The sequence below is a fragment of the Terrapene carolina genome, unplaced genomic scaffold (genome assembly GCF_002925995.2).
Source record: "Terrapene carolina triunguis isolate 2854851 unplaced genomic scaffold, T_m_triunguis-2.0 Scaffold141, whole genome shotgun sequence".
Lineage (NCBI taxonomy): Eukaryota > Metazoa > Chordata > Testudines > Emydidae > Terrapene > Terrapene triunguis.
Window position 1 is genome coordinate 11,478,538 of NW_020664492.1, and position 23,436 is coordinate 11,501,973.

Genomic DNA, 23,436 nt, shown 5'->3' on the forward strand with positions numbered 1-23,436 from the left:
ATCTAAGGGAAAAAGGAGTTCAGGGGAGAAAGTTTCTCAAAGAGCTAATATTAAAGGTGCATCAGCAAACTATCCCAATGCAAAGGAAAGACGGGACTAATACTAAGAGGCTAATATGGTTGCATTAGGAGCTCTTTAATGACCATTGTGAAAATCAAAAAGGAATCCTACAAAAAGTGAAAATATAAACAAATTGCTAAGGAAGAGTACAAAAGAATAGCACAAGCATGTAGGGCCAAAATCAGAATGGTTCTGGCACAAAATGAGTTACACCTAGCAAAGGCAATAAGAGGCTCTATAAATACATTAGGAAAAACAGAAAGATGAAGGAAACACACTACTTAGCAAGGAAGGAGAGCTAATAATAGATAACATCAAGAAGTCTGAGGTATATAATGACTATTTTGCTTCAGTCTTTACTAAAAGTTTTTATGGTGACCAGATACGTAACACAATATTAAGAACAAGGGAGAAGGAACACAAGCCAGAATAGGGAATGAACTGGTTAAAGAATATTGAGGTAAATTAGATATATTCAAGATGGCATGGCCTGATGAAATTAATCCTAGGTTACTTAAAGAACTAGTTGGGGCAATCCTGGAAGTGATTATCAGCCCAGAAGACTGAAGAAGGGCAAACATAGTACTTATCTTCAAAAGAGGGGAAGGGCAGAGAAATAAGAGCCCAGGGAATTATAGACCAGTCAGTCTAACTTCGATACCTGGAAAGATTTGTAAGCACCTAGAGGTTATTAGGGCAGTAAGTAAGAGCCAACATGAATTTGTCAAAAACAAATCATCCCAAACCAACCTACTTTCCTTCTTTAAGGGGCTACCAGCCTAGTGGCTGGCGAGGGAAGTGACAGACGTGATTTTAGTAAGGCTTTTGACAGTCTCATAAGCAAACTAGGGACATGTGGTCTAGATTAAATTGCTATAAAGTGGGTACATAACTGGCTGAAAGACCGTACTCAAAGAGTAGTTATCAATGGTTCGCTGTAAAGCTGCGAGGAAATACCTAGTGAGGTCCCTCAAAGATCTGTCGTGGGTCCAGAACTATTCAATGTTTTCGTTAAGAACTTGGGTAATGGAGTGGAGAGTATACTTATAACATTTGCAGATGGCACCAAACTGTGAAGTGTTGTAAGCACTTTGGAGGACAAAGGTAGGATTCAAAATGATCTTGACAAATTGGTCTAAAATCAACAAAATGAAATTCAATAAAGACAAATGCGAAGTACTACACTTGGGGGAAAAAAATCAATTGCACAACTACGAAATGGGGAATAACTGGCTGGGATCCAGGGTTTATAGTGGATGACAGACTGAACCTGAGCCAACAAACAGGATGAAGCTGCAAAAAAAGACCAGGATGCAGCTACCGTTAACAGGTGTCAGATGCAAAGTGGAGGAAGTAACTGTCCTGGTCTGCTCAGCACTGGTGAGGCCTCAGCTGGAGCACCGTGCCCCGTTTTGGACACTACACTTTAGGAAAGATATGGACAAATTGGATTAAGTCCAGAAGAGAGCAGCAACAATGATAAAGGGTTTAGAAAACCTGATCTGAGGACAAGTTAAAAACACGGGGCTTTAGTCCTGAGAAAAGAAGACTAAGGAGGGACCAGACGAGAGTCTGCAAATACCACAAGGGGTGTTACAAAGAGGTGCGTGGCCCTTCCCCAGGCATCAGCTCCGCCTCAGTGCTCCCACTCCGGTTTGGGGGTCCAGTCGCCCCCCCCCCGCCGGGGCTCCGGGCTGCTCCCCCCTAGGAAGGGATAAGCGGGGCCTCGCCCAGCGAGGGGCTCCGGCTCTCAGCTCTCTCGGGGGCTGCCCTGTTTGCGGGGCGATGGCCCCGCCCGGGCCGGTGTGTGCGGAGCCCCCTGGGGCCGGGGGCTCCCTCTCCCCGCGGGGGGTCTCTCCGCACTCCCGGGGGGGGGGGGCGCTGGGCTCCGCCCTCACCAGGCTCAGGGCTGCGGCCGCCAAGGCAGCGAGCGCCGCGACCACGTCAGCCAGGAGCGACTCCATGGCCCATGCCCGGCGCGGCCCTATGGGGCAGCTCCACCGATGCGGAAGCGGCTCCCGGACGCGGCGCTGACAACCCGCGCGTCCTCCCAGCGTGTCACGCGGCAGAGGAAGCGCGCTCCCGACCCCGGAAGTAGCTCGCGACGGGCGGAAGTGAGACTATGGCGGCCGGATTCAAGTAAGTTATCGGGCGAAGCAGCTTCTTGTCCCGGCCTGGCGTTCGCTGTTCCCCCTCCCCCTGCCGGGAGCCGAGCTGCGCCGGCCGGGCGGGCTCTGAGCCGGGCTCGCCCTGGCCCCGGGGGGATCGTTGGCCGCGCGAGGAGCCGGGAACGCGGCACGCGTCTGCCTGGAAGCTGCGCTGGGCCCAGGCGGCTGCCGAGCCCTCAGGCCTGGCGATGGTCGCGGGTGCCAGGCTGTGGGTGGGTTTAGCCTTCAGCTCGACCGACCCGCTGCCTGCTCGTAACGTGCCGTGCCCGGAGCTCTGCCAGGCCCCGAGGCTGGGAACCGGCCGCTGCCAGGAGCGACTCCCCCGGGATCTGCAGCTCCTGCTCTCAACGGGGGGGAGAGAAACACACCGCCTAGGAGACCCCCCTCTCGCCCCTTACCTTCCCCGCGCGGAGCTGATCCACCCACTCCTTGTTACTGGTGATCGTGGAAATCGAGAGGGTAAGGGCATGTGTCCTGCATGCACTTGGCACATGTGTAATTTTATGCATGTGAGTAATCTCAGTGAGTTCACTGGGGCTCCCCATATGTATTACAATTCTGCACAGGCATCATGCTATTTGTGGCCCTTACTCTCTATTGGAAAATCAACATTTTATTTTCCCCTTCTCTTACACAACATATAAAAAGCAATTCCGTTTATTTTTCATTCCATCCAAATGTATCTATATTCCAAAACTAAAAACTTAGTTCAGAGGCAGTTAAAGCTATTAAGGTTTTGTGTCAATAATAGGAATGTGCCCTTTCAGTGTCCAGTTAAGGGGAGAGACCAGCCCCCTACCTCGCTACACCCCCTCTCAAATTATCCACTTTCAATGCAACGTTGCAGTCTACCAGAGAAAAGTTCCTTCTGCTTCAAGGAGTTACAGAAATACACTCTTCTTCCCACGTTCATAAGCCTTGTAGTGTAACTCACACCCGTAACTGCTGTCTCATACTTTTGCCAAAAAGCATTTCATTCCCAGTAATATTGACCCCCAGATATGTGAAATATTTTTTGGGGAAAGTGAGATTGCAGGTTAAGGGTTTGTTTGTTTGTTTTTTTTAAAAGTGAGAGCTAATCTTAACGAGCTAAGGTATTTTGAAACGTGGATCTCTGTCTATGCCAGAGGAAAAGTCTTGGTGGAAGTCATAGCAACTATAATCTCTTCCTAATCAAAACAAGGCCCAGGCATTAGTTGCTGGAGTGGAGGGATCCATCTGTAGACAGTTAGAGGAAAGTGGGTGTTAAGTGTAAGGACTGGTTGGACAGGGAGACTGTTCCCATGCATTTGGGGGAGGGTTGTTTCTGAATTGACCCAACTATCTTTTGCTTCTTCCCTGTGTCTCTCAATCAATTAAATGGGGCACAGTAGACAGTATTGCCTGAGCCAGTGACGAATAGCCCTTATGTCCATGCTAGTTGGGGATATCTCAAGGAACACCGACAGGGATTAACGTTACCCTTGTGCTCGTAAATTGTCAGAACTATGTTGGGTTTATGTTGTCTTTGAAAATATAATAAAAGTTCTCACTCAGAGTTACCATTTCCATGACTTTTCTCCAAAAATATTTGTTTGAACAAAACTTGAGAAGGCCTTATGCCAAAGATTAACTTCTCTCCTGGAAATGTCATTTTAATGTCTGTGCTGCAGTGTCATAACAATTTCTGGCTGTGGAACATTCTGTTTTAGTTTCTGTGTTCCACATCTTAGCAACTCTCTGATTTGAAAAATTGTGTCATCATAAGGGCTATGCAGAAAACAGCCTGCAGCATTAAATTCTATGTTAAAAATGCTGTTGTCATACTACATACATTGGTGTATTTGTAACTTCTATGAAGAAAAGGATTATTTATTTATGCTCCAAATAAACATAGGTAGATGTAGGATAAATATAACTTGAATTCTTTAATTTTATCTTACACTTGGTTAAGGCAATATATTTGTGTTGTAAAGAAAGGCCCTGAGAAGCAAAGTAGAGGGAAGGCCTGGAAAATAAGAAGTGATAAGGCCAGAAGGAATAAAGTAGAGCGGATGTGTGGTTCAAAGAATAATTAATGGGATAAGGGGAAGTTTCTAAAAAGGCGGCTTCTGACCAATAGGGGTGACTGCAGATAGATTCTCTTTCTTTGATTAAAAACCATCTTAAAATGAGCCAATACGGCCCTTCAGCAACCCACACACCAGTGTTAAAGCCTATGTGAACCCAGGTGCAATGGGAAAGCTGTTGGGACAGCAAGAAGGAGGGGAAGAAAGCCCTTGGGAAGACAGGACGTTGTACATTTCATCGGAATTAAGACTGGAAATAAGGGTGAACTGTCTCAGATTTGACTTCAGCTGAAAACCAGTAATTGGCAATGACATCGCTTTGTTAAAGGGCATAAAAAGCAAGCTTTTAAAGGGTTCATTGCTAATACCTGCCTGACCACGTTACAGCCGACCAATATGGGTCTAAGCACTGGATTTAGCTCATTTGTAAGTATATTGTAATGTTTCTTATAAATGTTTTGTTACTGTTTGGATGTAGTAAATTGCTTAGTATTTAGGCTTTTTAGGCATGTTTAGAGCAACTACATATTGACCTTTGGATTTAATAAAGGAATTTATGGTTAAATTGGTTTTTGATTTCCCATATTAATAATTTCAAGTATTATTAATACCAACAGTCGAGTAATGTGTGAATCAGAAATCAGATTTCAGTATGGGCTCGGAGAACTTAGATTGTAAACGCTTCAGGTACCAAATAATAATACAAAGGTGACACCCCACTGAAAATTTTAAAAAGTGGTAATTTTTGAAGCAGTCATGTTGTGTATGCATAAACCAATTAATCATCAAACTAACCTGAAAAATTCAAAACTACATCAATTTTAATTTGCAACATTTCTTAAAGAATATTTAACACTCCTATTTCAATCAAATCTCTTATGCAGCCATAACTATGGTATTGCTACAAACTCCATCATAATATTAGCTTTTACAGATTCTCAGTTTTCAAGCTAGGGTTTTTTATGTATGTAGTTACATAAGCTGCAGTAAAGCGTGGGTTTTATTGTGGGATCTCTCTCTTTCTCTCCCATTTTTCAAACTTCACTCTTTATAACCCTTTTTCAAAGCCCTTGCCACAAGGCACCCATGCCTTCAGAACCTATGAGTTCTGGTGTGAAAATGACCAGAAAGAACACTGTAGAGGGCTCTAGTCTTTCTGAAATTGTCACTCGGCTAATGTGCTGTCAGCCAAGGAACAAAAAACAGAGCTTGACTCTGAAACTCAGATGCCCACTGAGTAACACTTGCTTTTTTGCTAGATTTTAGATAGCTATTTACTTTGTGAAACAGATTATGCATATGAATTTTAAATTTTGTGTCTATTTTAGAACTGTGGAACCTTTGGAATATTACAGGCGATTTTTGGTGAGTAAAACATCATCTATACATAAGTTAAATAGACTTAGAATATATTTTTCTCGTACAGCTACTGTACCTCTGTTGCTGTTCTCTTTAAATTATACATAAACTCCAATGGGGTTTTGCTTTTCCTTAAAGCCTTTCGTAAAAGAAAATCTTTCAGACTCTTCAGGATAGGGACTTTCTACTCTATGGCTGTGATCCTGTGAGTGCTTATGTACATGTGACTAGTTTCATTGGCCTCAAAGGGACTGCTAAGTGGATAAAGTTAAACGTGCTTAAGTGCGTACAGGATTGAGGCCTTGGTTTGTACAGTGCCTTGCACAATGGGAGCCTGACCAGGGTGGTGGCTTTTAGGCGCTACCAAAATACAAATAATAAATAATATCACTGACAGTGTCCTTGAAAAAGACAAATTCTAAGTCTACATTAATAATGAATGTTAAACGAAAGATAATAGAAGATAAGAAGATGAAAGTAACAGCATGGATTTGTCGAGAACAAATTGTGTCAAACCAACCTAATAGCTTTCTTTAACAGGGTAACAAGCCTTGTGGGAAGCAGTAGATGTGGTATATCTTGACTTTAGTAAGGCTTTTGATACTGTCTCGTATGACAGACTCATAAACAAACTAGGGAAATATAACCTAAATGGAGCTACTGTAAGGTGGGTGCATAACTGGTTGGAAAACTGTTCCCAGAGAGTAGTTATCAGTGGTTCACAGTCAAGCTGCAAGGGCATCTTGAGTGGGGTCCCGCAGGGATCAGTTCTGGGGCCAGTTCTGTTCAATATCTTCATCAATGATTTAGATATTTATAAAGTTTGCGGACAATACCAAGCGGGGAGAGGTTGCAAGTGCTTTGGAGGATAGGATTAAAATTCCAAATGATACAGACAAAGTGGAGAAATTATTTGAAGTAAATAGGATGAAATTCAATAAGGACAAATGCAGAGTTCTCCGCTTAGGAAGGAACAGTCAGTTGCACACATGCAAAATGGGAAATGACTGCCTAGGAAGGAGTACTGCGGAAAGGGGTCTGCGGGTCATAGTAGATCATAAGCTAAATTGAGTCAACAGTGTAACACTCTTGCAAAAAAAAAAAAAAAAGCAAACATCATTCTGGGATGTATTAGCAGGAGTGTTGTAAGGAAGACACGAGAAGTAATTCTTTTGCTCTATTCTATGCTGATTAGGCCTCAATTGATGTATTGTGTCCAGTTCTGGGTGCCACATTTAAGTGTTATACACCTCTACACTGATATAACGCGACCCGATATAACACGAATTCGGATATAACGCGGTGAAGCAGTGCTTTGGGGTAGGCAGGGGGAGGGGCGGGGCTGCGCACTCTGGATCAAAGCAAGTTCGATATAACACGGTTTCACCTATAACACGGTAAAATTTTTTGGCTCCCGAGGACAACGTTATATCGGGGTAGAGGTGTAATTACATATATTAGTATTATGCCCACTGCAGTTTTACTTTTTATTTGTACAACCCTAATTAATTTTAGAATCTGCTGCCTTATGTGACCACAATTTGCATATGTAACTGACGCTGAGTGTAATGTAGTGTGCATTAATGATACCAGTTTTAAAATAGAAAATGCCTTTAACTGGGACTAACTAGTTTTTCCTGGGGTAGTAAAAACCCTGATTTTATGTGGTAAAACCACTCCTGCTAAATGTCATCCCACTGCTGCCTGGGAGAGACAATGGGAGCCTCAATGACCGTGACATTAACACTTAATGCCTGGGAAGCCATACAGTTGGGGCTATGAAACAAAGGACAGACAGGTCTGAGCAAAACAGGTCTTAAGGTTTCTACTGTGAACAGAGGACAAATAGATAGAGAGAACGGAGATGGACGTCAGTATCAAGTCATGGCAAAGCCATTGCTTCCACCAGTATATACTCTGTCTTAAGCTTACTTTTCCCATGCTAACCTAAAGACTCCAGATGCTGTATTCCAGGTTACCAATAAATGTTACCTTGGTTTTGGAAAAAGTGCCTTGTTTCACTGCAGTTACTCACTGTTTTGTATTGCTCCCTAAGAAGAAAAAAGCCTCTCTGGAGTTTGATCTTGGTTGGATTTGCTTTGGAGAGCCTGTTGAGGAACTGTGTGCTAGAGCCTGAAGGCTCTGCGTAGGAAGTGTTCAGGTCATGTGGCCTCCCCTTGTGGAAAATTATGGGCCCTACAATAAAGGTATTAGTCCTAGGAAGCTATTTGAAGGCCTGTGCGTAGTATGGAAACTGTAAATCTGCGACCGAGATCTTCACTGATGATCCACAACAAGGGACAGTCTAGATTTAAGAAGATGGTGAACCAACACCCTTTCTGATTGAATTTGTGTGTTCAGTTTATGTTGTGAAACATCTGAATAACTATGTTGATTGGCTTTTCTGGACTTGGGCCCTATTTAGATTTCTAAAGTATTTCCATCTTAAAAGATCAGCAATGGAAAAAAGGGTTAGTTACAAAAATTAAACAATGCAAACATTTGGAAATTTTCATTCAAGGTTATCAATGAATATTTCTTCTCAAGTTGGCTCTGGGTACTGAAAAATTAGTTGGCCTTTTTGATGATGTCACACCTGTGACTCAGTTTCTTATAGTGCCACAAAATTCACAGATTGCCACTATATTCATAGCAATTTACTGATTGCTTTGTCACTGCACCACTGATATGAGGTATTGCTTTTGTTGCTGAATGTCCTAAATAGCTGTAGGAAAGGCATATAGTACTGAGCCTTGAGATGCTTTTTCCTACTGGACTATGCATTTTTTTAAAGTAGCTAAGTTTTGGACCTGTAACCCAGATCACACTAAATTAGACCAAAAAGCTCACCAGCACACAAATCTTTGAGTTTATCCTAGTGGTCTTGTCATTGCAAATTCCCATTTGAAGATAAACAAAAACTTTATCATTATATACTCTTGATTGTGTAACACCATGAATGTGTCATTTAACTTGAATTGTGTAATGTTTCTGTTTAGAAAGAGAACTGCCGACCTGATGGAAGGGAGCTAGGTGAATTCAGAACAACCACTGTCAACATAGGTAAGTGTTTAATGTTGGGAAGTGCTGGTGACTGAATCGAATGGAGTCAGTTTTTATACCTGGAGTCTTTAATGAATGGCTGATCTATTTCCACAGAGCTTGAGTTCAGAACAACCAGGGCTGACATTCTGTGTTGCGCCTCAAAGAGACACAGTACAGACTCTAGCCCAGGGATAGTTTTAAGCCACTGTTGCACCCTCTCACTCCGGGGCTACTCAGTGAACACCCCCTTTGCTCCCCCAAAGCATAGTTTAAACAGCCATGGGTGACTGTCTAAATTAAGGTAGCTTCCCTGTCTGCCTCTGGCCACAGCATTTCCCTGAATCACTGTGGTCCCATTCCCAATGTGCCACTCCTGCCTCCAGCATTGCTTCTAGGACACCCCTATATCAGGACTTGCACGGGTGTGTCAGAAGGTGCATTATGGCTTTCACAGTTCCTACATTGAGGGAATTCTTCATGACCAGATCCAGGGCATTTAGAGCCCTTCTATGCTGCTTTGGCCATTTTACCTGGCATAAAGGTAAATTTTCATCTAATAAATTTTTGACTATTTCTAATTTAGAAAAAATGAATCCTTCACAACTTGCTAATTAAAATAGAAATATAAAAAATGCATTAGTGAGTTAAAAACACGATTAAATATAATTTCTGTATATATAACCATTCAAAATTACGTTTAGCCAAAAAAAAGAAAAAGCCCTTACTTTTTGCAAGGTGAACTGAAGCTTTTGCTAGGTAAGTGCCAAAAACCAAATAGGACATTCCATCATTATGTATTTTTAAATCAATTTTTTTGTCTCATTTTTTAAATAATTAACAAATGACCAGTCTAAAATATATATTTATTTACTGGTGCATTTCCCATTCTTTCCATGTAGTGAGAAGTTTGTCACTTTGCTTTGGCAAAAAGCAAATTAAGCCCCACAATATGCCCTTCCTGCCAAATCGTAGTGCTTAAAGCAAATTGTGGTTCCCCGATGGTGGAAATCAAATTGCATTATTTAGCAAAATTGCCAGTTTCTCTTGTCTGGCCATCTGGCTTCACCCCTATGGTCTCTTTCACTTATTTTCTCTTTATTTTTTCTCCATGTTGTGTGCGCATGTGCACATGCACTCTGTCCACTTCTCTGCCTGCTCTGTTTCCATCATGGCTTACACACTTCTACCCACTTTCTCCTTTATTCATTACACCTCCTTTGGAGGGTGCTCCCCTCTCTTCTGTCCCTCCTTTCATGAATTTGCTCTCACACCCAGTTCTTCTCTGTGTTTCTCCTTTCATTCCTTCTCTAGTCTCCCTGCTATACATGCAACTCCTATACTGCTGAGTCTGCTCTGTTCATCACTTTCCCCGATGTCCTAACATCAGCTGGAATGGAAAGTGCTTTTTTTTTTAACTAAGTACTCTGCCGGATCTTTTTAGCACATCCAGGCTACATCAGTTTCCGAATAAGAATATGATAAGGCAGGGAATGGAAAACAAATCAGCAGTGCTAAACTAACAGAACTTGTAACCCCTTACTTAGACAAATGTCCTTCCTCATAACAGTAACCCCAATAACTTCACTAGCAGACTGCTGAAAGATCTTCGTTTAGCCTCACAAAACTGGAAGGGAATTTAGGTGATAAGGAATTGGACCAGAGGGGAAATACAAGGTAACCTTGTCTGTAAAACAGGCAAGATAGGGGAAAATGCTGGTATATGCATTTTAATTTATAATATAAATTCAGCAGTCTGTGAGGATATTATGGTTTCTCACAGAATCAAGTAGAAAAGTGCATAAAAAAGTCTTCATATTAGATTTGAAAAGTTCTGGGTAATCCAGTACTTTGAATCTCTGGTAGGGACATATTCCACTCACCCTTGGAATTTCCAAACATTTAAAACACACCGTGTACCATGTCTTGCAGTCTCAGTGAGTGGGATGGAAGCAAAAAACTGGTGACTGTCCATGTGAAGATGGATATTGTGTTAAAGAGCTTTCTGAGGGAGCAGACTGAGATTTTATTATACACTTTCTCTTTTCAGGTTCAATTACTACTGCAGATGGCTCTGCCCTGGTGAAGTTGGGAAATACTACTGTAATTTGTGGCATTAAAGCGGTACGTTTACTTTTTTTGAGACTGAGAAATAATAGTTAAGACTATGTTTTAGTCACGGGTATTTTTAGTAAAAGTCATAGACAGGTCACAGGCAGTAAATAAAAATTCACAGCCCGTGACCTGTCCATGACTTCTACTATATACACCTGACTAAAGCTTGGGGAGGGGGGCGGCCTGGGGCTGCTGTGGGTGCTCTGGGGTGGGCGGGTGTCCCAGGGGGCACCATGAGTGCTCTGGTGTTGGGGGGGGGGGGGGGGGGGGGGGGCATGGGTGCCTGGGGGGCACCGCAAGTGGAGGGGGGGGGGGGTGCTGGGACTGGTGCGTGGCCCAGGATCCCTGCTGGTGCTGGGGGAGGAGGTTGGCAGGGCTGGCAGGCTCCCTACCCGACTTTGCGGCTCCCTGGAAATGGCAACATCCCTCAGCTGCTATGCGGAGGTGTGGCCAGACAGCTCTGCGTGCTGCCTCCACCCTGAGCGCCAGCTCCACAGCTACCATTGGTCGGGAACTGCGGCCAATGGGAGCTGCAAGGGGGCAGTGTCTGCAGGCGGAGGCAGCGTGCAGAGCCCCCTGGCCGCGCCTCCCCCTAGGAGCTGAGGGATGTCACTGCTTCTGGGGAGCCCCTCCCCCCCGAGGTAAGCGCCACCCAGAGCCCTCACCCCCTCCCGTGCCCCAGCCCTGAGCCTCCTCCCCCCCGAAACTCCTGCAGGCCGATGGCCGCTGCCGAAGTTACGGAAAGTCACGGAATTTGTGACTTCCATGACAAACTCGCAGCCTTAATAATAGTTAATGTAACTTAGTTGATAAAGCCCCTACTTATTACGTTGAAATCGATATGCCTGTCAAATACACGTACATTTTTTCACAGGAGTTATTTTGAGGATTGAAGATTACAGGTAGAATTGGACAAAAGAATTAGGGTACAATCAAGAGAGAGAGTGTGTGTGCGCGCACATCGTTATTTGTGTAAAGAGTTGTTTGGCTCTTCTTAAAGAAAACAAAGACCTTATTTCTGTGTACTAATTATTTAGTTTTTGTGATGATTAGTAATCATTGATAATGAAACAAATCCTCTTCTCTCAAGGGAGATGGTAATAAGTATAGCTGTGGAAAATCTAATTATAATAGTCTAACATAAAACAACAAGCAATTCATTGAAGAAATGATCATAAGTAGAGTAGCTGGAAAATCTAGCTCGATTTATAAAAGCATTTTGGCCAGACAAAGCTTTGAGCCCGTATGGAAATAGGATTTCTAAATTATATTTAACATCCTTTAAAAAGTCTTTTCAAACCAGTTTGTAGAGACAAGTTGTTCTTCCCCCTGAGTTTTGTTGTTGTTTTTGCTTTTACAGGAGTTTGCAGAACCCCCAGCAGAGTCCACTAATAAGGGATATATTGGTAAGTTTTAGAGCTTTGTCAGTTTTCTGCCTTTTTAGAAAAACAACAGCATTAGTTATTTGAGTTAAATGCTTTTAGTGAGTGGGAAGAATCCGGTGCAGTAGACATTTAAAACAAATAAATCACATTAAAAAATTGTATTACAATGCACAGAACCAGTTTAGGCAGATGACACATGGGAACTGGCCTTTTTAGAGGTGGGTGACAGGTTAGCTAAGGAGCACTATTTATGGGATTGAAGGTTTCTAGCAGCAGCACAAGGCAGAGGCACAAGGTGGGATTTGCTCTGCCTTCTGCTTGCTAGAAACCTCTCCTCATGGAAACTGCCTTTTCACTGCCAATTCCAGCCCTAACTGCCAGATTACCAGGAAACAATGGGAGGAGCAAGATAGCTGAGGAGACAGGTAGGTGAGCTGATGTTCAGAGTAGGGCCAGCATTAGATGGGAATGTGCCAGAGAACTTTTGCTGGGGGTGAGATGGTTGTGGCAGTGGAAGGTGAGGTCTGATGGTTTAGGAAGGGCTGCAATAAATTGTGTGTTCCCTTGTGTCTTGGTAATGCCCAAGAAAAAAATAGGCTTGACTTCAAAAATGGTGTGAGAGGGAAGTACAAAAATGAGACTTCTGCTGAAATTGAATCTCACTAACTAGGGATGGTACTGATGTAGGCCCTGATCCTGGAAGGGATCTTTGCAGGCGGACCCTTATTTCCATATGGAGTTCCAGTGAAATAAATGGGGTCCACTTATGAGCATCCCTTTGTGAGATTGAAGACTTACATTATAAAAAGGTGGTTTAGTATCTCTCCAAGATGTGATGTCTTTGGAGAATTTACTAGATTGTGTTCTCAGATTTCTGTGATTGTTCTCAAATATTTTTTGCTGCTTTTATGTCCAAAATGGCAAATTTGGGCAATTAATAAAAGGAATGTATCATACCAGGAAAATCAAACTCCTGGAATGAAAAGATAAGAGTTGTTGTTTATCCAATTACGGATATTAAGAAATAATTTGTGATTCATGATCTACATAGCAGGACTACAGGTAAAATGCTTTAATTTATTGTAGCTAGGAGTATATCTTTATTTCATTCTGTAAATGTACATGCTATTTTAAGAAACACTGACTAATAAATGATCTGTACCCTGAATCATATATCACTTTGTGTAATTTTGGAAGAAAAATCATGCAGACCAGTGTTCTCTCTAATTTTTTACGACCATGTGCGGAATGAATTTTCTTATGTGCACCAATATGGAGATGATGTATGCCACATTACCTTCATATTGGTGCACATAACAAAATTCATGTGGTGGGGGTGGGGCCAAGAGGTTTGGAGTGTGGGAGGGGGCTCAGGGCTGGGGCAGAGAGTTGGGGTGAGGGCTCTGGGGTGGGGCCGGGGCTGAAGGGTTCGAGGTGTGGGAAGGGGCTCAGGACTGGGGAAGAGGGTTGGGTGCAGGGGGTGAGGGCTCTGGCTAGGGGTGAAGGCTCTGGGGTGGGGCCGGGGATGAGGGCCTTGGGGTGCAGGCTGTCCCGGGCCAGGGTGCAGGCTGCCCCGGGCCTGCGATGGGAGAGAGAACTCCCCCCGGCCCTCTTTTGCTGCAGCAGCTCGGGGCCAGGGGAGAGGCGCCTCTCACCAGCTGCAGTAGCTCCAGCTGGGCTGGACTGGACCAAGGGAGGGGTGCCTCTCCCCCAGCCGGGACAGGTCCGTGTTGGAGCCAGTGGAGAGGGGCACCTCTCCCCACCGCAGCAGGTCCATGCTGGGGGAGAGACATCTCTCCCTGCTGCAGTCCTGAGCAGGATTTAATAGGCAGCTGTGTGGCCGTGCAGCTTAGAGGGAACTTAGATGCAGACTTGATTAATGTTAACAATTCATGATCTTGGCTTTCATTTGAGATGCATGGTACTAAGTAAGAACGTAAAACTGCTGTATGCATTTTTATTATTATAACAGACTGTGTATTTCTTCTTTGTTTAATTCATAACTAAATATTTTTGATTTCTAGTTCCTAATGTGGATCTACCACCCCTCTGTTCATCAAGATTTCGCCCCGGACCTCCTGGGGAAGAGGCTCAAGCAGCTAGCCAGTTCATTGCAGATGTGATTGAAAAGTGAGAACCACTATAGTACAGTTCAATTATGAACACAATTATGGGGAAGAATTTTATTTCTTAATTTTCTGTGTCATTTTGTTTTAGTTCAGAAATAATAATGAAAGAGGATCTGTGCATTGCAAATGGCAAGGTAAGAAAAGGTTTGGTGTTAATGCCAATGTCTCAGAGTGAAGGGGGATAATCATTTGTGAGCAGGTTTCAAGAAAATGCTTGGGCTTTTGGGCTACTATTCTTGTTTTTTGTTAATTTTGGTATCTGCACATTCTTTGGGTTACATCCAAAGTATAAGGCGTACGTGATCTGATTACTGAAATCAGTATCGATGGGTGTATCAAGTATATATTTGAAAACATTATGCTCTTTATGCAACTCCTAGAATGCTAAGTACATTCTTGCTTTGTAGTGTTTGATTCAAGAACTCATTGCAACAGCATGTCTTTAAACGCAAGAGCTTAGTAAGATTCAAAGAAGGAACAGGTGATGATATGGATAACTCGAATGTCCAGAGATAAAATAGCTAATGCAGAAAACAAATTTTGGAGGGTTTAAACCAGTCCCTAAATATTAGGGATTAGGATGAGATCGTCACAAGAGGCAGATTATCCTACTTCTGTGCACTGTGAGATTTGTGTTCCTTCTTTGAAGCATCTGGTGCTGAGCCCTCTCAGAGACAGGATACTGAAGCTGGTGGACTACTGGTCCCATCCAGTATGGCAATCCTGTGTTTGTCATCAGAGTTCATATAAAACTACTTTGTCTTCCCTGCTTTTGTACTAGGAATTGACTGTCTTTTTGAAGCACTGGATCTTGCATTTAGTAAAAACTATTAGGCCTGTCACGGGGGCACGGCGTGGCAAGCGGGCTGCCCCAGTTGACTCAGTGCAAGGTTGGTACACCCCATCACACGATCGTCGGGATTCCCTGTTGAGTCAAACAGTTGCGGTCGGAGGACTCAAGACTCCTGGCGGGGCCGAGCAACCAAGCAGTCCATAGACCCTGGGGTGGGGCAGAACGAACAGACAATAGCAGTGGAAGGCTTGGACCCTCTGGGAGGGCAGAGCAAACGCTCAGTCTGTAGCCCCTGAGCCTCCTGGCTGGGGCAAACAATAGCAGTTGGGGCTCTGACTCTGGGCAGGATAGAGCAAACAATCAGTTTATATTGGGAGTCCCTAGTAGCCACGCCTAATGGCAAGTGCAAGGTGGGAGGGGGGAAGTAGGGGAACCCAGGCCCACCCCGGTTCCAACCTATGAAGCCGTAAATTCCCTATTAAGGGTTAAAGCATTGGCTTCTAACACATTCCCTCAGTCACTTCTTACCATAAGGCCCATCTCAGGCATTTCCTCAGCTGGCAGCAGCTCGGTGTTCCCGTCAGTCTCCACGGTCAGCTGATCTGGGTCCATGGTCCTGACAGCCTGGAGAGTCAAAGGTCTTGGTGCATCAAACATCCTTCCTCTTCCTCAGTCAGCCCCGACTGAACTGGGCTGCCTCCTTTTATCTGTCCCTTCCACCTGCAGTATGCGCAGCAGGGGCGAGGAGGCATGGTCTCCTGGGCCCACAGTGATTGGTCAGCCCCGTTGGCCCAGTGCGGTGTTGATACACCCCATCACATGGCCATATTTAGCAAAGCTGCAGGGAGGTGTAAAGAATACCCCTGTGGTGTGCCCGCCATGCTTGCTGCACGCAAGGGTATATTCACCCTTTGGAGTTTGTTTTGACTAGGTTTTAAAGGTGTGTTGTCAGAAGGTATTAGCTAATGGTAACTAAAACTCCAGTGTGGACAAGGCAGGGTAGATGTTTAAAACATGCTAAGCTGGTCAAGTGGAACCCTGGCTTTCTGCTTTTCATTGAAAACCTGAAAAATTTCCATGAAAATTTTTGGGAAAAAACCCCCGTTTTTCATTTTTCAAAAATATTTTGAAATTCTCCAGCCAGTTTTAAATCTGAGTATCACTTACTTTTCCTAGAGGGATGACAAAGACCTCCTTGAATTCCAAAGTGTGTGTTTTGTTTTTCCTTTGACAATAAGGAGGTATTTTGGGTAGGGAACAGAATTGGTCCATGTTGCAGCTTTGATCCACCCATCTTCAGTTCAGATTTTTGCATCAAAGTCATCTCTGTGTTATCCTGCTTTTTAAACTGAATTGTAAATACTTCTTGCCAGGTTTAACTGCCGCTCACACTAGTGGACAGCAAACTTTATTTCAAACTGCAGATCCGATGCTCATGGAGGACTGACGGGCTGGATTTGGCTTGTGGACTGTTATGTTTTCATGGCCGTGAAAAACACGTCATGGACCATGAAATAAGCACTTCACCGTGAAATCCAATGTCCCCATGTTCCTAGGATCACTCCAGCAAAGGGGGCTCCTAGCTGCAGCTGGGCTGGGGGGGGGACTAGACCCACCTCCGGGTGCCTCCCCTTATTACAGAACACTCTGGGACTGGCCAGCAGCCCCAGCGGTTCCTGCAGCTGGAGGCGGCTTGTGGAGTTGGATCCGATCTTCCCTGTACTGCTGGGAGCGCCCCAGCAAAGGGGGCTCCTAGCTGCTAGTCCGGGCAGGGCTGTGGGAGGACAGGACTTGCTCTTTCCCTGCAGGGCTGTTCTTGGGTCTCTCTCCCAGCTGCAGAAAGCTCTGCACTCTCTCATCCCCACTCTGTTCAGCTCTGAAGGCAGCACAGAAGTGAGGGTGGCAATCCCATGATCCCCCTACAACAGGTTTGCAACCCCCCCCCCCCCCCCCCCCATTCCCTTTTGGGTCGGCCCCCCCCCCCCCCCCGTTACAACACCCTGAAATTTCAGATTTAAACATCTGAAAAAGTGATATTTACCAATTTTCAAATGCTATGGCCCTGAAATTGACCACAATGGACCGTGAATTTGGTAGGGCCCTAGTTATGTTTAATAGCTCAAGTGTAAAAAGTCCATATATACTTTTTTCTGACATACCAAATATTAATTGAATTTCTCACCCATGGTTTTCTAGTGGAGGCAGAAGTCGTTCTCTTTGTTGATAAAATACAATACAGTGGCTGACTACAGATTGCTATTTGCACATAAATAACTCCTTTTAATTTTTCTGATGTGACCATAATGCATAAATGTGTGTGATGTTCTTTGCTGCCCACTCAGTACAATTGCTTCCTCAGCCACTTCTCAATATCAATCCTAATAATCTGGTGCTATGCTTAGTGAATTGGGTTGTGGGGAGCTCAGAGGCCATGTATTCATATTTGTTATTAAAGGATCAGAGGATGGTTCTCTAGCTTAATGTGTATTACCTGTAACCCAAATTAGTGTGATACCGGCAGTTCAAAGGATATATCAGATCTCACACATGCAAACTTTGTTTCTTAGCTTGCTTGGGTTTTATACTGCGATTTCATATGCTTGGACTATGATGGAAACATTTTGGATGCCTGCACATTTGCTTTGTTAGCAGCTTTAAAAAATGGTAAGTGTCCTATAACACACAATTGTTAAGCAAATTACATTCATGGGATAAATGTGTTGTTAGGAATCTGAATCATGATGATTTTAATTTCCCCAAGAACAGAATATTTCAGCAGCTAAAACCCCCATCTTTTTATTGAACTACTGAAGCAATAATACAAAGAAGAAATATGTCACTAAATTGATGTCATAGATTTGTATACATGTTATTGATCAGGCTGTGGGCTACCTTGCTTACATATGCTTCTTGCACATTGTATTAATCTATTATAGGACTGATAGCCATTCTGCCAGATACCTTAGTTTTTCAGAGCAATGGTATTTGCCTTCAGCGTACCAGAAGTTTGGACACTCCACTATTGATCATAAGCAAAATTGTAATATTCAACACACCAACATCTAAATGAAGTGTTACCTGTTCGTGTTATTTAGTGTAAGAAAATTAAGTTTTTATTTAATACATGTTCACATTTATAATTGAAGAGATCATAAAGCAGGATCATAGAGGAATAGAGAGAAGTGATATAGTGATAGGAAAAAGACATGCTATTGTGGGATTTTTTTTGTTCAACGTGGTACAGATAATGTACTTGCAATGTAGAAAGCGTCAGTATGGTGGGGGTTTTTTTTTTTTTTTAATTTTTTTTTTTTTTTTTAATTTTTTTTTTTTTTTGACTGACTCAGAACAAAATAATGGGCTCAAAAAGGATAAGAGTGGCATCTGTTATTTTTATAGAAAACAGGTGTCCCACATTGTCTTATTTGGGACCTGCAGTCAATAGGAATTGCAGTTGCTCAGTCCCATAGAGATTGGTGGATGTTAACATAGAACAGTTCATAAAGTATTCCTTTGGGGATAAAGCCCAAATTATCTTCAGCTAGTTTAATATCATACGATTAATTGGCCTCTTCTCTTTCAGTACAGTTGCCAAAGGTTACTATAAATGAAGAAACTGGTTTGGCAGAAGTTGATTTAAAACAGACAAATCCTTTGAATATCAGAAAGCATCCAGTTGCTACATCATTTGCTATATTTGACGAGTAAGTTGGTAACTGATAAAATGTATACTTTAAAAAAAAAATTTGTTTAGTGACACACACACTGGTGAAAAACTGAGTGTTGCCAAGAAGCTGTTGTGGCAAAATCCTCATGCAGTTATGTCAGTGCACCTCATGGACCAACCAGACTTTTCAGCTACTCTAATTCAGAACTGATTATTTTGAACTGTTACATAGTTTTATAATATGAACAAATGACCACCAGAACAGAATTAATATTACCAAACTTTTCTCTGCAACTGAAGCCAGATTTGATCTCCAGATTTCACAGCTTAGCCATATTGGAAAGTATTTTAATATTAAAATGTACTTGAGAGGTGTAGCTGCACAATGTTATTGTATTTATATACCTTTCATCCCAAAGAGCTTTACTAACACAAACTAACATATACAAATCACTACATCCACTACTGAAATGCAAATATCTGTGGCCTACAAGGTGACAATTTTTCAATAGCTCATAGCAACAGTTTCAGGACAGAAAGTAAAGAACTTATCCAGGGATTGATATAGATGGAATGTCATTACTCAAATTAAAATTTGGCCAACTCTCCAAGTTAACGTCCTCAGACCTAAAAGGGTCGCATGTTGTCAGGCTTTTTATTTTGAAATCTATCTGAAAGACTCCTTACTTGAAATCTTTCTTGTTTGTTGTTTTTTTCCACTAAAATAACAGGATTGGGATACAAGTGGTCCCCCAGGCCAGACTTTGCCTCTTGGGCGGAAGAGTTTTGTTGTCACCAGCACTTCCTAATTGTTATAGCCCATGCTATAACATCTCTGGCAAGCCCTGAATTACAGAGGCCGTTAATTCCCAAAGAGTAAATGTAAAGTCTGTTTCACTCTTGAGGGATTCATCTCCTATGAATTACTTGTAGACTGTTTTCAGTTACTTCAGGCCCTAGCATCTGTTTGTCAATAGTAAAATGGAAGTGTGTACGCTTCTACGTATAATAACTGCCAGATAAGAGAGGTTCTAAAACTAGCTGCAGAGCAGTGCTGATAGTATGCTGCATCTCTTTGCAATAGCCAGTCAACAGAAATATATCTTTCTGTTTGTCCTCTCGAAAGTATTTACAGGCAACTCCTTGATATCATTAATGTGAGAGAGAGGAGGGTTGGAAAACATGGTATACAAATACCTAAACAGTAAGAACTCTTTGGATGAACGGCAGTGTGTGCAAAGCAGTAGTAACACTTAGGAGTGTGTGCCTATGGCACAAAAATATCAATCAGCAACTGGAAAAGTGGCACTGGAAAAATGAACAATGAAAGAACCTCCAACCTTCCCTTTATTTAAATTGTCTCATGTAGAACAAGCAAATGTTTTTTGCAGGTTTCCCTTATCAGTAACCTAGGGGTGGGGAGGGAGCGAGCAGGTACCCTGGGTTAGGGGGTTTATGTACTGAGATTGAGTTGTTCTGTTCACTACTTCGTGAAAGTTCAGGCAACTGCCCACTTTTTATGATGCAGATAATATGAAAAGCATTACCAAATCATAGAGCTCCCCACTTTTTAAAAATTAGTTGTAAGTAACATGTAGAATAAATGCATTCCCTTGGCAGAGTGTCACTATATTCAGTAGATCAAATTTAATTACATGGACTTTAAAATTCACTTTTTTAACAGTGTGGAATTAGGAATTCACACCAGATATTTCCAATAATAATTTGCACTGTTGTTTATAAACATTTTGCACGTTCAAAAAGGTTGTACTAAGATATGGATAAGGCTGTATGTAATGACCATGATTTCTGAGAAAAACTGTGAGTGTTTAAGGTTTTTAGTAAAAGTTGAGGTCTTTATCATCCTGTCCCATTGACTCCTCTATGAACTTTTATTATTTGGCTCTGTATCTGTCCATTGTAGTATAGATTTCTCAAGGACTAAACTATTTGATATTATTAAATGGTTCCAACAATTTTTATTGTGGAATAAAGGATATTTAGTCAATTTTCCCTTTAAATATTATGAACTTTGCATTATTTGCTGTGGAAAAAACTAATTCTGGGTCTTGAGAAATCAATAGCCTTCATCGCAGGGGTAATTTTTGATCGCTTCCTTGATTGAACAGTGTAGTAGATCAAAATACAGTCCTTGATTCTCTTTCAAAGGGTTCACTAAAAACAAATATACATGCAAATAAGAGAAATGGGTTTTGTAAGTACATCTACAGCAAACGGAAATAATGGTGTTTTCACTTAGTTTTCTGTTAACAGTCTTACAGCATGTAGTCACCGTTTTAAAAGATTTGTTTTACCACAATTCTAAACTGTTTTACTGTCTGAGTGTTACTGTAGTAGCTGTTTTAGTGTTGTAAATTGTAGTTTCCTGATTAGGGCATACATTTTTAAAACCTCTACATTTAAATTTTATTTCTATTTACAAACCCTCAAACATCCGATTGAGTTCAACATTGAAGTTCAGTAAGGGTTTGCCTTCTCCCCATGTTCTTTAAATTAGGGTATCCTGATGACAGAACATTGGATGTTTATAGAATGCTTCCAGAAGTACTATATTCAGCTAAAAAAATACTCGCTATAAATAAAACCTTTAAAAAAGTTAGCCTAAATGACCCTGGACAAATTCATCTTAGATGAACCTTTTCCTAGCTGACTGTTTTGTATGTGAAGGTCCAGTAACTTGTAGACAAACATCCCACCCACCTCTGGATTCTTTTCCTTTAAAAGCACAATACTCATTGTTGATCCGACAGCAGAAGAGGAGGACCTGGCAACTGGAACTGTAACCATTGTAATGGATGAAGAAGGCAAACTATGTTCTGTTCATAAGCCAGGTACTTTGCAAAATTACTAGAAGTTAATTTGACAGGCAACAAATTTAAAATTAAATGGTTGGAATCAAATTCTACCTACAGATGGCTGTTATTTCAGTAGTACATGCTGCATAGTAACATTATTGGCCTTTAGCATGTAATGCCCTCTTAATACTGTACCTGTGTCAGACAGTGCTCTCAAAACAAGTAACATTTTTCTTCACTCTTAGTTGAACTATTTCTTAAATGAATGTTACTACTGCAGTCTTCTTAAAAATAATCTACAATATTGCATTTTGCAAGAGCTGGTGTGGCTGCTGCAAGAAATAACCCTTTCCTTGCATAAATCGTCTTCATGACTTGTTTAGCCAAACTTGTTGTAGAGGTTGGATCTTGAACATAGGTCTTCTATTGTGCTAGTAAGATTTGATATTTAAAGTAAAACAATTTTCTTAAGGAGAATTGCAAATTAGACCACCCTGATTCTTAAACAGTAACGTAACCCCCATGACTGAAAGGTTTTAATGTTTCCATTTGAAAAACATTTTAAAGAAAACAAAATGGAAAACCAAGCTACTACTTTCAATTTTGGGGGGCTCCCCCCTCTTTTTTAGGTGGAAGTGGCCTAACAGCAGCAAAACTTCAAGACTGTATCACCCGGGCAGTTACAAGACACAAAGAAGTGAAGAAGCTGATAGATAAAGTGATAAACAGTATAAAACCAAAATAAACATACGGCAAGGTCTCTTCAAAATGGATTTGTAAAAACTGTATTTGTTAGAGTATTCACCAACCTTTTATACTAAATAAACAGATATCAATACTACATTTACAAAGTTCATTTTTCTAAAATGTATCACCCTTATACTATGTACAGTGCTGCTGAATGGTAAAAAATACAAGGTAAAACATCTTGTTAAAAATATGAAGTGACTTGCAAAAAACAAACCCTAGCTTTTTGTTAGATGAAATTCCTATTTTCCATAGAGTTGGCTTCCCGATACAGTTTATACATATCAGCATTACTTCAAAAATTCCTTTTCCCATCAGCCATTTCAAACACTGATTTTTTTTTTTTAGTTTTTTAAAAAAAAAAAAAAAAAAAAGGTTTAAAAATCACCTCTGCGTCTATTTTTTTTTAAATATAACCCCCCCAAGACTCAGGACTTTGGAGGGGTCGGTGTGCCTCTTTTCCTTTTACTTTTGGACTGGCTGCCTGAATGTTGCTGGTGTCGTAGCTGAGCTGCTTGTGCTGCTGCTGCTGCCATAGCCATTTGATGCTGCAAGAATCGCAACTGCTGCCGTGGGGGAGAAGGGAAAGGGAAAAAAAGCTCGTTATATTAAATTTAACGCTACCTTTTACCTCAGGAAGAATGACAGGAAAGAACAAGATGGGGGAATTAAACTGAGGAAGCACTGAAATGGCATCAAAAAGGAATACCACATACTGGGACAATGAGTACAGTCAAGCAGCACCAGTGGCACAGAAGCCTGCTGAGGGCGTTTCGAACATTTCACAGTTAAACTTTGCCCTTTGTGTCTGTCGCAGTAACTGCAGTAACTCAGCAACTTCAGTAAACATTTTAGTTCAGATGATATATTCAGCATAATACTTAATATAATTTCTCTATTTAAGTCTCCCTCATTCATGCAATATATTTTTGTCCTAATATTGCAATAATGTACTCCCTATATAAATATCAGGATGGAGAGCATTACTATGTTAAAAGAATGCTTTGCCAGAGCTTCCTTCTTAATGTATTAACTGTAGCTGTGCAATGTGTTTGAATTTAACTAGGCACTCGACATGCTGTTGCTTCAAAATCCTAATGGCACCTG

The 23,436-nt window shown here is 41.9% G+C and overlaps 3 protein-coding genes across 13 annotated transcripts in view; 1 reads left to right on the forward strand and 2 right to left on the reverse strand.

Annotated features, from left to right (window-relative positions):
- The window catches only part of LOC112121236 (dolichyl-phosphate beta-glucosyltransferase), a 43,469-nt gene extending 41,357 nt beyond the window's left edge, over window positions 1–2,112 (reverse strand). The window contains exon 1 of the mRNA XM_024220287.2: window positions 1,959–2,112. Coding sequence (XP_024076055.1) covers window positions 1,959–2,024 — 66 coding nt within the window. The 5' untranslated portion in view covers window positions 2,025–2,112. The remainder of the gene's footprint in view (window positions 1–1,958) is intronic.
- A 55-nt stretch (window positions 2,113–2,167) lies between these two features.
- Window positions 2,168–22,423, forward strand: LOC113406824 (exosome complex component RRP43). Its single transcript, XM_026653591.1, has 11 exons — window positions 2,168–2,199; window positions 5,605–5,641; window positions 8,635–8,698; window positions 10,728–10,801; window positions 12,153–12,198; window positions 14,202–14,307; window positions 14,395–14,440; window positions 17,667–17,763; window positions 18,683–18,803; window positions 21,512–21,618; window positions 22,212–22,423. Exons 1-11 carry the CDS (start codon window positions 2,183–2,185, stop codon window positions 22,325–22,327), a joined length of 831 nt encoding a protein of 276 aa, XP_026509376.1. The 5' UTR covers window positions 2,168–2,182; the 3' UTR covers window positions 22,328–22,423.
- A 265-nt stretch (window positions 22,424–22,688) lies between these two features.
- Window positions 22,689–23,436, reverse strand: part of SUPT20H (SPT20 homolog, SAGA complex component) — a 60,074-nt gene continuing 59,326 nt past the window's right edge. For 5 of the 11 annotated variants that reach the window (XM_026653582.1, XM_026653588.1, XM_026653581.1 and 2 more), the window contains one exon: window positions 22,689–22,895. In XM_026653582.1, the coding sequence (XP_026509367.1) occupies window positions 22,758–22,895 (138 nt within the window). In that variant the 3' untranslated portion in view covers window positions 22,689–22,757. The remainder of the gene's footprint in view (window positions 22,896–23,436) is intronic. The other 6 variants (XM_026653590.2, XM_026653586.2, XM_026653589.2 and 3 more) reach the window with 2 other exon arrangements.